At 40.0% G+C, this 12,059-nt stretch overlaps 1 protein-coding gene across 1 annotated transcript in view; it reads left to right on the top strand.

Moving 5' to 3' along the window:
* ZBED1 (zinc finger BED-type containing 1) overlaps positions 1 to 12,059 on the top strand; it is a gene marked incomplete at its 3' end in the record, with an annotated part of 125,470 nt that overhangs the window by 100,307 nt on the left and 13,104 nt on the right. The window contains exon 5 of the mRNA XM_083610680.1: positions 1,459 to 1,666. Coding sequence (XP_083466806.1) covers positions 1,459 to 1,666 — 208 coding nt within the window. The remainder of the gene's footprint in view (positions 1 to 1,458; positions 1,667 to 12,059) is intronic.

Raw genomic sequence — 12,059 nt, 5'->3', positions numbered from 1 at the left:
AAAAGTGTCACTAACATTCTGTCTGCTGCCAATCCTTGTTGCTGAACTTGCTGCTATGTGCTATCAGACACTAGGGAACATTAGGAATCCAAAGGCAATTAGCAGTGAAATCTATTCAAAAAGTAGTTGATTTGTCAGAGTTCTCTTATGAAAAGTTTAGCAAAAGAATTTTTAGAGTGGGCAAAAGATGAAAGTGCACCATGTTCTTGGCAACAAATAGTTTCACAGTTATTGGCAGTAGAAAAATAGAACAGCTTTTGTTGCTCAAGTTCACCCCTTTAGGACCCATGAGTAAAGCTGAGGACATGTTTGGATGCTAGAAAATCAATAGTCTACAACTTTTAGTGCCTGGTGAATGTTGTGTAGTTAATAATTTAAAAAGGGGAAGTTGTTCTTCCAAGGCTTTTCCTTTTATCTGAAAGCAGGTCTCTGTGTATGTATGTTTGCTTTATTTCCTTCATTTCCTTCTAGTGCTCAGCAGGTTTAAAATAGCACAAACATACATTTCAGGAAATATTTTTTGGGGAAGCAGTTGTATCTCTTTGGAGACTAAAGACTGTTGGAGATGGCAAGAAAAATATACAAATAGTGATTTATCTGGGTGGGGGTGGGGGTGTCGGAGAACATGATGAATGTGTCTACAGCATAAAGTCAGAGAGAAACAATAGCCAAAGTTATTGTGCCAAGAGGACTGAATGAACCAAGTGTGCAAAATGTATACAGTACAGTAGAGGCAAAGCAGGCTTTTGCCGCCTCTAGGAATCTTTGAGCTGAGCTAGCTCAGGGCCAGTTCCCAAGGCAGAAATGAGGTGGGACAAGGTCTTTCTCCATTGTGCAATGCAAAAACAATTCAGTAGTGAGAAAGCAATCAAACAACTACTTTGCTACTCGCTCAGTACATCTGCTTTTCCTGGGCTTTGTTTTTGGTCATGTGAATGAACTGTCCGTGAAGGTGCTGCATCCAAGGTGGAAGAAAGCAGGGCATGATGCATTACTTGCATGATGGCACTTCCTCATTTCATCTTCTTCTGGAAATGGAGTTGCTTGGAATTCCTTATTTATTTATTTTTGAAGGAGCTCATTTTTTTAGCAAGTACTAAGAAGTTTATAAGCTTATATATATGTATATAAACACACACACACACACACACACACACACACAAATGGATGAATTCAGGTAGGGTTTTTAAAAAATAATTATTTATTAAATTTATATACCACCCTTTGTGTAGTGGTGTTAAATATTTCATATTTATGAATAAGTAGTTTGTTAAGGGTGTTGTAGTTTTGTGACTGGTAAGCTACAGTTTCCATGTTTCTTTGAGGGGAATTATGTGCTTTCAAATGTACGATGTGTACAAATGTGCGATGTGTAGCATGTGGTCCATTCACCACAAGCAGGCTCCTGTAAACCACAAACTTTACCTGCACTCTTTCTTTTCTTTTTAAACTTCACAGCTGCAGTGATGCTGGTGCCTGAAAGGAAAACAGAGGATGGGTTTGAGGAACACTTTGGTATTAACTACATGGGACACTTCTTGTTGACTAACCTTCTCTTGGAAACACTGAAGCAATCAGGAACCCACAGCCACAATGCTCGAATTGTCACTCTCTCATCAGCTACCCATTATGTAGCAGAATTACGTCTTAATGATCTGCAAAGCAGGTATATTAAAATAAAATGAAAAACTTCACTGTACCTCAAGTTTACAAAAAATTGAAACCAGAATCAATTTAGCTCGTTTGCCTTGTATGTCCAGACTTATTTATTTCATATTTGTATCCCATTCCCTCCCTACAAGGAGTTTTGGGAGAATGCAGGACGGGACAACTTTGAAAAGTCTCTTGCCTTTATGAGCATGAATTTTGGGTTCTGCACATCAAAGCATTTGCTCCCAGTACCAGCCTATTCCTCCTTCTAACATACACACCTTGGAATGCACTGTAATAACATACGAGGGCTGCAGTATTTAGTTGGGTGAAACATTGTCCTGCTTAATCAGGAATCAGAATTTTTTAAAATAAAAAAATGATTTGAAATAATTATTTTTAAGAGAAACACTTATGAAGACTCCAGATGGCAACCACCATCTTAAGGGACATTCTGTTTTGTGTGTGCGCAGGGGGTAATACCTCCACAAAGGTGTTGGCTGGGCTCTTCACCTTTCAGGGATGCTGTGTTTGCACCCGTGCTGAACAAGGGGTTGAGGTCCAAAGTCCCTTCCAGCCCCATGATTCCATAAATTCATGCTCTAAAACACACACAAAATGACTTTTTCTTTAGGACAAGATTTCTTATATGCAAATTAATTCAAGTTTAGTTGGCTTGATTTATTGATTACACAAATCAACATTTCTCTAATTGTGTGACAAACTTCTAAGTTAACCTCTGGAAAGGGGGAGGTGTGGGAGGGTTTGCTAGGCAGAAGTCCTCATCCACAGCTGGAAATGATGCCCTTGTGGCATGCCGAGGGCCATCATTTCCTTCTGGGGAGCATGGGATTCGCAGTGTCCTCTACATCCAAATTCATCAAGCCATGCAAAAGAAGAAACTACAATTTTCTGCTCCTCAATATTTCCCAGATTCTCTGTTGCCCAAGATGCTACCCTTGCACAGTTTTCAGATGACAGCAAAGGCAAGTAGGGAGGAAAACATTGTAGAAGGGCCACAGCTCAGTGGCTAGCATCTGCTTTGCATGCAGAAGGTCTCAGGTTCAATTCCTGGCAACTCCAGGAATGTTCCCTGCCAGAAATCCTGGACAGCTGCTACCAGTCAGTAGACAATTCTGAGCAAGAGGCTCCTGGCTGTTTGGATTCCCAACCTACACAGAGTCTAGCACTTCTCCACTGACTGTCAGTTTCTCTCATCAGTTTTGCTCTCCAATTGGCAATATCCCCCTTCAATACTCTTGCCAGTTGGCAGTCATTTTGGCATGTGTTGGATATCATTTATTCTATTTAAATGTTGCCAGATTTCTGTTCATCCACCTGCCTGCTCCTTAACCCTTTTCATTGGGTTAATCTGTTCTTCCTTTGCTCTGTTTTAGGAGAATCATGGAGGGGGAATTTATAGGTCTCTAATCCCAGCCCCTGCTTATTATGCAGGAAATGCAGAGCTTAGAGCTGTGCCATATACCCTATTGCCAAGCCATTTTTCTACCCAGCCGTTCCTTTTGCATTGCTAGAACTGTGTTGTCTTCTTTACTGGCATGGTGTGACTTTGGTTTTTTTTTAAAAAAAAATATTTATTAAGGTTTTAAGGGTTACAAAAAACAAAAGTAAAAACACCATATTATAAAAAAAAAAAGAAAAACAGAAAAATACAAACAATTAAAAAAAAACAGCAAATCTTCTCATAACTTATCTTTCATTTGCTTGTTTCCTTGACCTCCTCACACCTCCCTTTTTTGTATTCTAGTTCGATTAGCTATTTCAGCAAATCCTTTCCATCTTTTCCAGTTTTTGTCCTGTAATTTATCTTAATATTAATGTAACTTTACTTTCCCTCCTTTCACCAATTAACAGTCTGTTTTTTTCTAAACCTTTGTAACATTTCTGCTAAAACCACTTAACTTCATTCCAACATCCTTCTAACATTCATTAATTTTACAATGTTTCTGTGGATAGTCTTTAAATTTCTTCCAATCTTCCTCCACCAACTCTTCTCCCTGGTCACGGATTCTGCCAGTCATTTCTGCCAGTTCCATGTAGTCCATCACCTTCATCTGCCATTCTTCCTGGGTGGGTAGATCTTGTGTCTTCCAGTACTTTGCAATAAGTATTCTTGCTGCTGTTGTAGCATACATAAAGAAAGTTCTATCCTTCTTTAGCACCAGTTGGCCGACCATGCCCAGGAGAAAGGCCTCTGGTTTCTTCAGAAAGGTATATTTAAATACCTTTTTCATTTCAATGTAGATCATCTCCCAGAAAGCCTTAATCCTTGGGCATGTCCACCAAAGGTGAAAGAATGTACCTTCAGTCTCTTTGCATTTCCAACATTTGTTATCGGGCAAATGATAAATCTTTGCAAGCTTGACTGGTGTCATGTACCACCTGTAGATCATTTTCATTATATTTTCTCTTAAGGCATTGCATGCCGTGAACTTCATACCTGTGGTCCATAACTGTTCCCAGTCAGCCATCATAATATTATGTCCAACATCTTGTGCCCATTTAATCATAGCTGATGTCACCATTTCATCCTGAGTATTCCATTTCAACAGCAAGTTATACATTCTTGACAAGTTCTTAATTTTAGGATCTAACAGTTCTGTTTCCAATTTTGATTTTTCTACCTGGAAACCAATTTTTTTGTCCAAATTATATGCTTCCATTATTTGATAATAATGAAGCCAATCTCGCACTCTATTTTTTAATTTTTCAAAACTCTGAAGTTTTAATCTGTCTCCCTCTTGTTCCAAAGTTTCCCAATATTTCGGCCATTTGGCCTCCATATTGAGCTTTTTCTGAGCCTTCGCTTCCATTGGTGACAGCCACCTTGGGGTTTTGTTTTCAAGCAAGTCCTTATATCTTATCCAGACATTAAACAGTGCTTTCCTGACAATATGGTTTTTAAACGCTTTATGTGCTTTCTGCGTCTCCTGTGTATATAATTGTTTAAAATACCTCTGGAAGCACTTTCTGATCTCCATTGGATTCTGTATATTTTTTCCTTCCACTTCCAGATTTGTAATAGTATTAAGTTTTTGTCTTTTTTTCATTTGCCAAGCCAGCAGTTTTCCACATCTGTTTGCCGATTCAAATGTCTGGCATGGTGTGACTTTGGAGACTGATACTAGTTGCTAAATTCAAAATCCTCAAAACAACAACAAACCTCTGGTTACGTGAAACATATTCAATAAACACACAAGACGTAACCGGCTTGGTCCATATAACTCTACTCTGTAAAAGTTGCTGCTTACAGCAGCTACTACTATGCTATAAGATCCTGTGATATCATATATGAGTTTGTACTACTGATGAAGCCCAGGACGGCAAAACAAGGCTAATATTCCGGAAATCCTTGTCTTAGACTCTGTGAAAGGATTCTGTGCAACTGTAACAACCTTTCGTGTGGATTGTTGGACTCTATGAACAGACAGGTGGAATAGACACTTACACATACATGGACCTTACGCATAAACTGATTAGAGAATGAACTGATCCACTGTGTCTTCTGCTTTTTCCTTGAACTTTATGAGCTACTTCTGTTAAAATCTACAATTTAATACAATGAATAGTATACTTTATTTATTTAAACGTACAGCCGGTCATGTCTTGTGTGTCTATTGAAAGTCAACATCCTGACAAACTTGGATGGATTAAAGGAGCTAATAAGTCATGTCAGGGTAATGTCTTTTTAGGTATAAGAATGGAATGCATATGTTGTCGTCTTCTCTTCCATGGCAGCTTGTTGGAACAGCCTCTGTGTTTCTACTAATGTAACCCAAGGCAAATTATGAAAGTCACAGAGTATGAACCTAGTTATATTGTGCAATGCAATACTACCTTCTTGGTAGTGGCACCCTCCCTGTGGAACACCCTCCGTCCAGATGTCAAGGAGATAAAGAACTCTGCAACTTTTAGAAGACATCTGTATTGGGAAGTTTTTAATATTTGATGCCTTATTATGTTTTATATATTCTGTAAGTCGTCCAGAGTGGCTGGGGAAGCCCAGCCAGATGGGCAGGGTATAAATAATAAAATCACCACCATCAGCTAAACTTTGGTTTTGTATAGCACATCCTTGCATTGTGAGAACTCATTCTGTTTCACAAGCCTTTTGCATGTGAGCTACACATTACCAAGGCCACATCCTCCTTTGCTGATCTGTATTTGCATACTTCATCAGAAGGTGCTTTTTAAGAAGTACAAATCCAAAGCTCACTTGGATATATGGAGCAGGTTTTTTTTTTTGAATCCTGGCTTGCTTACACACAGTGTCAGTGAGAGATGCATAGGCTTAATTTAGGGGTGCCATTTGGAGAGGGTGGAAGGGTAGTGAACTCCCTCTTCTCCTGGTATTTCAGGACTCGTGAGTATTCCTTTGGGTCACTTACAGCTTTGGTTACTTAGAAGTATTTATTTTTATACTGTCTTTTGACCCTGAGATGGCTTCCAAGGAGGCTCATTTCTCTCCCCCCTGCTTAAAAATCTTGGGAACTGTAGTTTATCCCCCCCCCCACAGAGTTTCCAATACCTTCAACAAACTACAGTTTCCAGGATTCTCTGGGGGGTTCTTTAACTGTATGCTGGGTATGCAGCCACGGTTTGCAAAACAAAGCACCACAAAACCAACTTTTAAAATAATCAAAGAGCAGCGTTAAAGCTTTTACATCAAAAACCATTTCAGGACAGGTAGACCAAGAATTGTTTTCGTCTTTCCTATTCACCTGGAGGTGTTCAGGAATAGCAGGCTGCTGCCACAGGAAAAGAACCACCCTGTCCTGCATTCCCATGAAATGCAATTCTTTTGTTTTGGTGGTGGGACATCTGACAGGGTCTTGGAAGATAACAAAAAGTAAACACAACAAATACCTTTAAGATTCATAACTTCTTAGCAATTTAATCTTGGATATATCTCAAGAACAGGTTTCTGTACAGTGCTGTGACTCATCTTCCCCCATTCCCTTTGCAACACATACTACTGAAACCTGTAATGGTGCTCTGGTTTCCTCCTTAAGAGTTTTGGCTTAGCAAATTTCTTAAATGACATTTCAACAAAAGTCTCGTTTTAGCATGCAGTGTTTTGATAGCCTTTCTTCTGTGTTCTCCTCTGAAATTGCATGGACACGAGAGAGCATAATGTAGGTATAATCATGCCAGCTAGAATTTCTCCTGAATGGGCAGCTGTCTTTTCCTGCCTGTTACAAAAGTACTTCAAGAGAGGAACTTTAATTTGCATTCCGGGCCTCCATATCTTTGAAATATCCCCCTCTTTTGTGGGGAAAACAGAAAGCAGCAGCATCTCCTTAAGATCCTCATTATAAAGCCCTTGGAGAGCAGTTGGACCAAACAGGAGGCCCACATTTTGTTAGTGAAATATTGTATGAAAAGTGGTTTAAACAGCTCTTTCCTTATATGTTGACTGTAAAATAGAGCATTGCACCTGCATTTGCTTATAGTGCTTGTTAGTAACTTCAGTAAACACAATAAGGTATTTTAAGAGTAGCCATTACATTACTAAATATTAATCTAGCTCACTTGTTTTCCTGTCTTCCACCGCTCGTGATTACCATTGTTACAGGTGAAATTGCCTTTAGACAAATGGCTGTAATGATTCCAGCCCACATATGCAACAGAAGTCTAGGCAGTAATTTCATCCCGAACTTACCTTTTTGCCTGAATATTTATTGTGGTGCTGTCAGTATAACAGCATGATAGATTAGGAGGTTTTGCATTAAAATGATTCTTAAGTAAAGTAGACATGAATATGTTGAACGAGCCCCTGCAGGACCTTTTTAAAGCTTCTGAAGCTTTCTTTGTTTCTTGGATACTTCATTTCAGAAGTTTTAGATCTTTGGAAAATTCAAATAGTGAATACTATAATCCTGTTTGTTCTATGGAATTCATTCCTGTCAATGTCCATTTAAAGATTATGTGTGTTTACAGTTATGATAACCTCCATTTGTTTTCCAGTCAATAAATGTGAGTTGCATTTATCGACTGTTACTGGCAGTGATGTGGGTTTTCCATAGAATTTTGAAATGCAACAATATTCCCTTGAAGTTTAGGGTAATTTGCATTGGGTAATTTTCACTGGAGAATTTTCAGGTTTTGAGAGTTATCCAATTTAGTTTGCGTATTTTACTTGTATTTAGTAAACAAAGCTAAAATTGTTGAAACTGCTAGGCTTGCCCAGTAATATATTTGCAGATTAACTTATTTTTCCATGTAAAAATTAAAACACTGGGGATTTTTCTGCCCTTCGTCATTTATTACTGATCTTGAGTATTGGACCCTAGTTCTCAGTCAGGTCCACTTTAAGTTATCAGGTAAAATAAGCACAGATACCACACACTGGCTAACATAAGCAATACATTTTGTATGCTATTTTCTAGGCAAGATTTGTCTAAAAACTTTTTTGATGGAAATACTGTTGTGGTTTGATTTTTCAGATTGTTTGATTTTCTTTATTTTGCTTGCTCTGGGATGTATTTCCATGAGGAGAGGGTTGCAGACCACATCAGTTTGGGTGACATGCTGATTCAAACCATGGCTTAGCTCACAGCAGTGAAGCAGACGGAGGACCACAGGAGGAGCATCATGGTGACAACATCCTCTCCAGAAGCCCACACACTTCCTTATTATAATAATTTAATAATAATAATAATTTATTATTTATGCCCCACCCATCTGGCTGGACTTCCCCAGCCACTCTGTGCGGCTTCCCAAAAAATTATTAAAATACTGTACTACATCAAACATTAAAAGCCTCCCTAAACAGATGTCTTCTAAAAGTCTGGTAGTTGTTCTCTTTGACATCTGGTGGGAGGGCGTTCCACAGGGAGGGCGCCACTACTGAGAAGGCCCTCTGCCTGGTTCCCTGTAACTTGGCTTCTCGCAGTGAGGGAACCGCCAGAAGGCCCTCGGTGCTGGACTATTTGCACAAAGCCATGGTTTGCCTTGGTGCCCCGTTTCTCTGACTGTGTTCTGTGGAACCCTGGGGTTCTGCAAAGCAGTACAAGGGGTTCTGCAATTTTTAAAAAATGTAATGGTGGAGAAGCATGCACAGTGTGTGATTTCCACTGAGTTGCAGCCATTGAGATTAAATGCCCTTCCTCTTCTTCCCTTCCTTTCCAAGAGCTAAATCAGTGGTGCCCAGTGTGGGCAGGGCAGTGTTGGGTACCTGGCTTCCCAACCCTGTGCTTTGCTTTTCGTTATTGAAAGGGTGTGTGTGTGTGTGAGGCAGCAGGGAACTTACTTTTGCCATTGCCTTATCCCTCCATCTCTTTGTAGTTATCAGTAACACACTGCATTGGGAAACACAGGAAGCAACACCCTGCCCACACCGTACCTCTACTGGGTTAAATTGGCTGTTGAATCACTTGTCATGGGAATTCTTTGTCCCCCTCTTAGTGCCTTCCATTGAGCTGCAGCCTGCAAGCAAGGGTTCAAAATGCTACTCCTTTTAACACTGACAGACGCTAGGGGAGTATTGGCTTTGTCCTCATCTGGGAAGTATCTGGGCAGCCCTTTCTACATACCGAGGGTTAAAGACATTCTGTGTTGGGAATGAAGGCTCTTTATGAGGCAAAAAAATAGTTGTCCAAGTTTCCTATATCATCTGAAGGCAGCCCTGTTTAGGGAAGCTTTTAATGTTTGATGCATTACTGTATTTTAATATTTTGTTGGAAGCCGCCCAAAGTGGCTGGGGAGGCCTGGCCAGATGGATGGGGTATAAATTATCATCATCATCATCATCATCATCATCATCAACATCCTTCTCAGAGCACCTGCATCTTTTCGCTCTTCTCATTTCTGCCTTACTTCTAGTGTTAGCCAGGCTGTGTTTCCCAGGTTGTTTAATTAGGTCCACAGTCTCGTCAACAGTGAGTTGATTTATGACCAATTTAGGGGCAGCTTGATGGTGAGAGAAGAAAAAGAAGATGGACAGGAACAACCCCCCCCCAAAAAAATCAGAATGTTCCTTCCACACTGTCTCTTCAGTACCCTACTGTGCTGCTGCTACAGTTTGTTTGTATTGCATAAAGAGTTTAAGGGGTCAAAGGGTTGTATGAACAGAAACTTTAAAAGTTTTATAATTTTAAAAGGATAAAAGCCATAAAAAAAGCATACAGAAGTAGTCACCAGAAGGTTAAGATGGCGGCTGTGAGGCTGATTAGCTCTTTGGGGTAATTTACAAGGCTGGCTTCATAACATTTTACAGTGTTGCTCGCTGGGGATAATCGGAGCATGTAAACAACCTTGCTCTCAGCAGAAAAGAGGAAAAGTGGCCAGCAGTCAGCCCCCATGTTACAGTTAAAACAGAGTTTTAAAAGAATTTTAAAAAGGAATCTGTGGAGCTCTAATAAGCGCATCTTACCTCAGCGCCATCTTGACCGAAAACCCTTTGTTACAACTCATGATTTGTCTCTAACACTGACAGAGATAAGGACTCTTTCTGGTCAGAGCCAAAGCCTAAAGGATAACAAGCAAAGCAAAGGCTACTCCCATCAGTGGCTATCAGCAGCAGAGTTTTTCAAAGTCTCAAGAGTTGATGCTTCTAAAAGTTGCAGCTCTGACTGGCTCCTCCAATGATCAACTCCATTCCCCCTGTATATATTTCTGCAAGCATTCTGCTATATTTTTGTTTAAAGTGAAGGGTTCCAGCACTAAAAAAAAAAAGCTAGAGAAGCACTGTCTCAGTATTGTATGCAAACAAAGTCAGTATGTTTGGAGAGCTTTCTGTTGAGGGCTTCATTCCATAGAAGGATGCCTCTGAATATCAGTTGCTGGAAATCCCGGGTAGACTGAGTGCTGTGGTCCTGAAGTCCTGCTTGCCTGCTCCCCACAAGAATGTAGCTGGCCACTGTGAAAACAGGATGCTGGACAGACGAGCCATTGGCACATTCCAGCAGACTATTCTTAAGGAGAAAAGATTCATATTTGACTGTGTTTTTGCCCTATATATCTGCTGCCGGTTAGAAATAAGTGTCTAGACAGCTTTAATAAACACTAGTTTGCTGGCTGCTCACCAACTGTTAGAGAAATCTTGGCAACATATATAGACGCTAATATCTCTAGACTTATTGCCAGAGACATGTGCTGCCTGCCTGCCTGCCTTTCACCCTGTTGTCTTTCATATTGTGTGTGTGTGTGTGTGTGTGTGTGTGTGTGTGTGTGTCAGCCATACATATATACACACACTCATGTGCATGTAAAGATCAAGATTCAGAGCATCCACTGTGTTTTAAGGAAAGAAGCAAAATAGCTAAAGGAGGATGATAAATGGAAAAGACGCCGCTTATGAGCATATTTAGTATTTCAACCATAGTTTATAGATAGTCCTGCAGCAAAATGTGTGAAAAACTTACCTAAATCAATAGAAAGTCATCATCTATAGTTGCACACAGGACTGAATCCAGTTGTTGAAAATCTGCAGTTTCTTGTGAGCACTGGACTCTTGATGTAATCATGAAGCTCTATCCTGCCGGGAAGATCAGTCTTATTCAGGCATCCTTGAAAATTGGAAATTCCACCTCAGGGAGGGCACAGAGATTAGCATTCCAGCTCTAACCTGTCTACCATCCTCAATGCCTTCAAGCAAGAAGCCTGTTTCTACCCATTTAGGCTCTTCAGCTTACAGATGGTGATGGGAATTGGGAAGCTAGCATTATCATCTTTGTGTGTGGAATTTCCATTTTATAATAATGTCTTTGATAGGACTACCTTATCTCAATTAATAGGCCAGACATTCAATCTAAAAGGATGATTTTTTAAAAAGGAATAGTGCATCAGTCTTGCACATAATGGCAAACTGGCCACTGAGCATTATGCTAGAAATTACGCAAATAATTTCCACATTCCATGCAACTAAAAACCTGGTTACCAGCTAAAGGACTGAATATATCTATGGCTGTCTGGGGTTTTTTTCCTTAGCTTAGACAACAGCGATGTTTTACAAGCATAAGGCACAAATCATTAAGAAAGCTTTATGAGTTCTAGAGTGCTTCTGTTTTCCTCACCAAGTGCTGAAGCCAAGGTGTATTGCAGCATTTTACATGCGGCCTTTTGTTAGAAGTCACGTTAAGGTATGCAGAATAACAGTGCTTTTGTTGAAACATTTAGCAATCTGCCTACGCCTGAGTACATTCTTAATATACTGCTGTGCCCCCTAGACAGATTAACACCTTGGAAATTGGAGGGAGGTAGATTGGGAAAGGAAGTGCCAGGGTTTTTGATGTGTAGAATATACAAGTGGTTTGTGGCAGCCAGGAAATCCTGGCTTCTGGCAACATTGAGGTTAATTATAGCTGTCTTTTGTGAGCTGTGCACAATTATGTGTCTCTGAAGAATGAGCCCTAACAAGAAGGCAGGGTAGAGGGAAAAAAAGGCCT

The sequence above is a fragment of the Podarcis filfolensis genome, assembly GCF_964270895.1.
Source record: "Podarcis filfolensis genome assembly, chromosome: 4".
In the NCBI taxonomy this organism is placed as follows: Eukaryota; Metazoa; Chordata; class Lepidosauria; order Squamata; family Lacertidae; genus Podarcis; species Podarcis filfolensis.
This window is presented reverse-complemented; position numbering and strand designations above follow the sequence as displayed.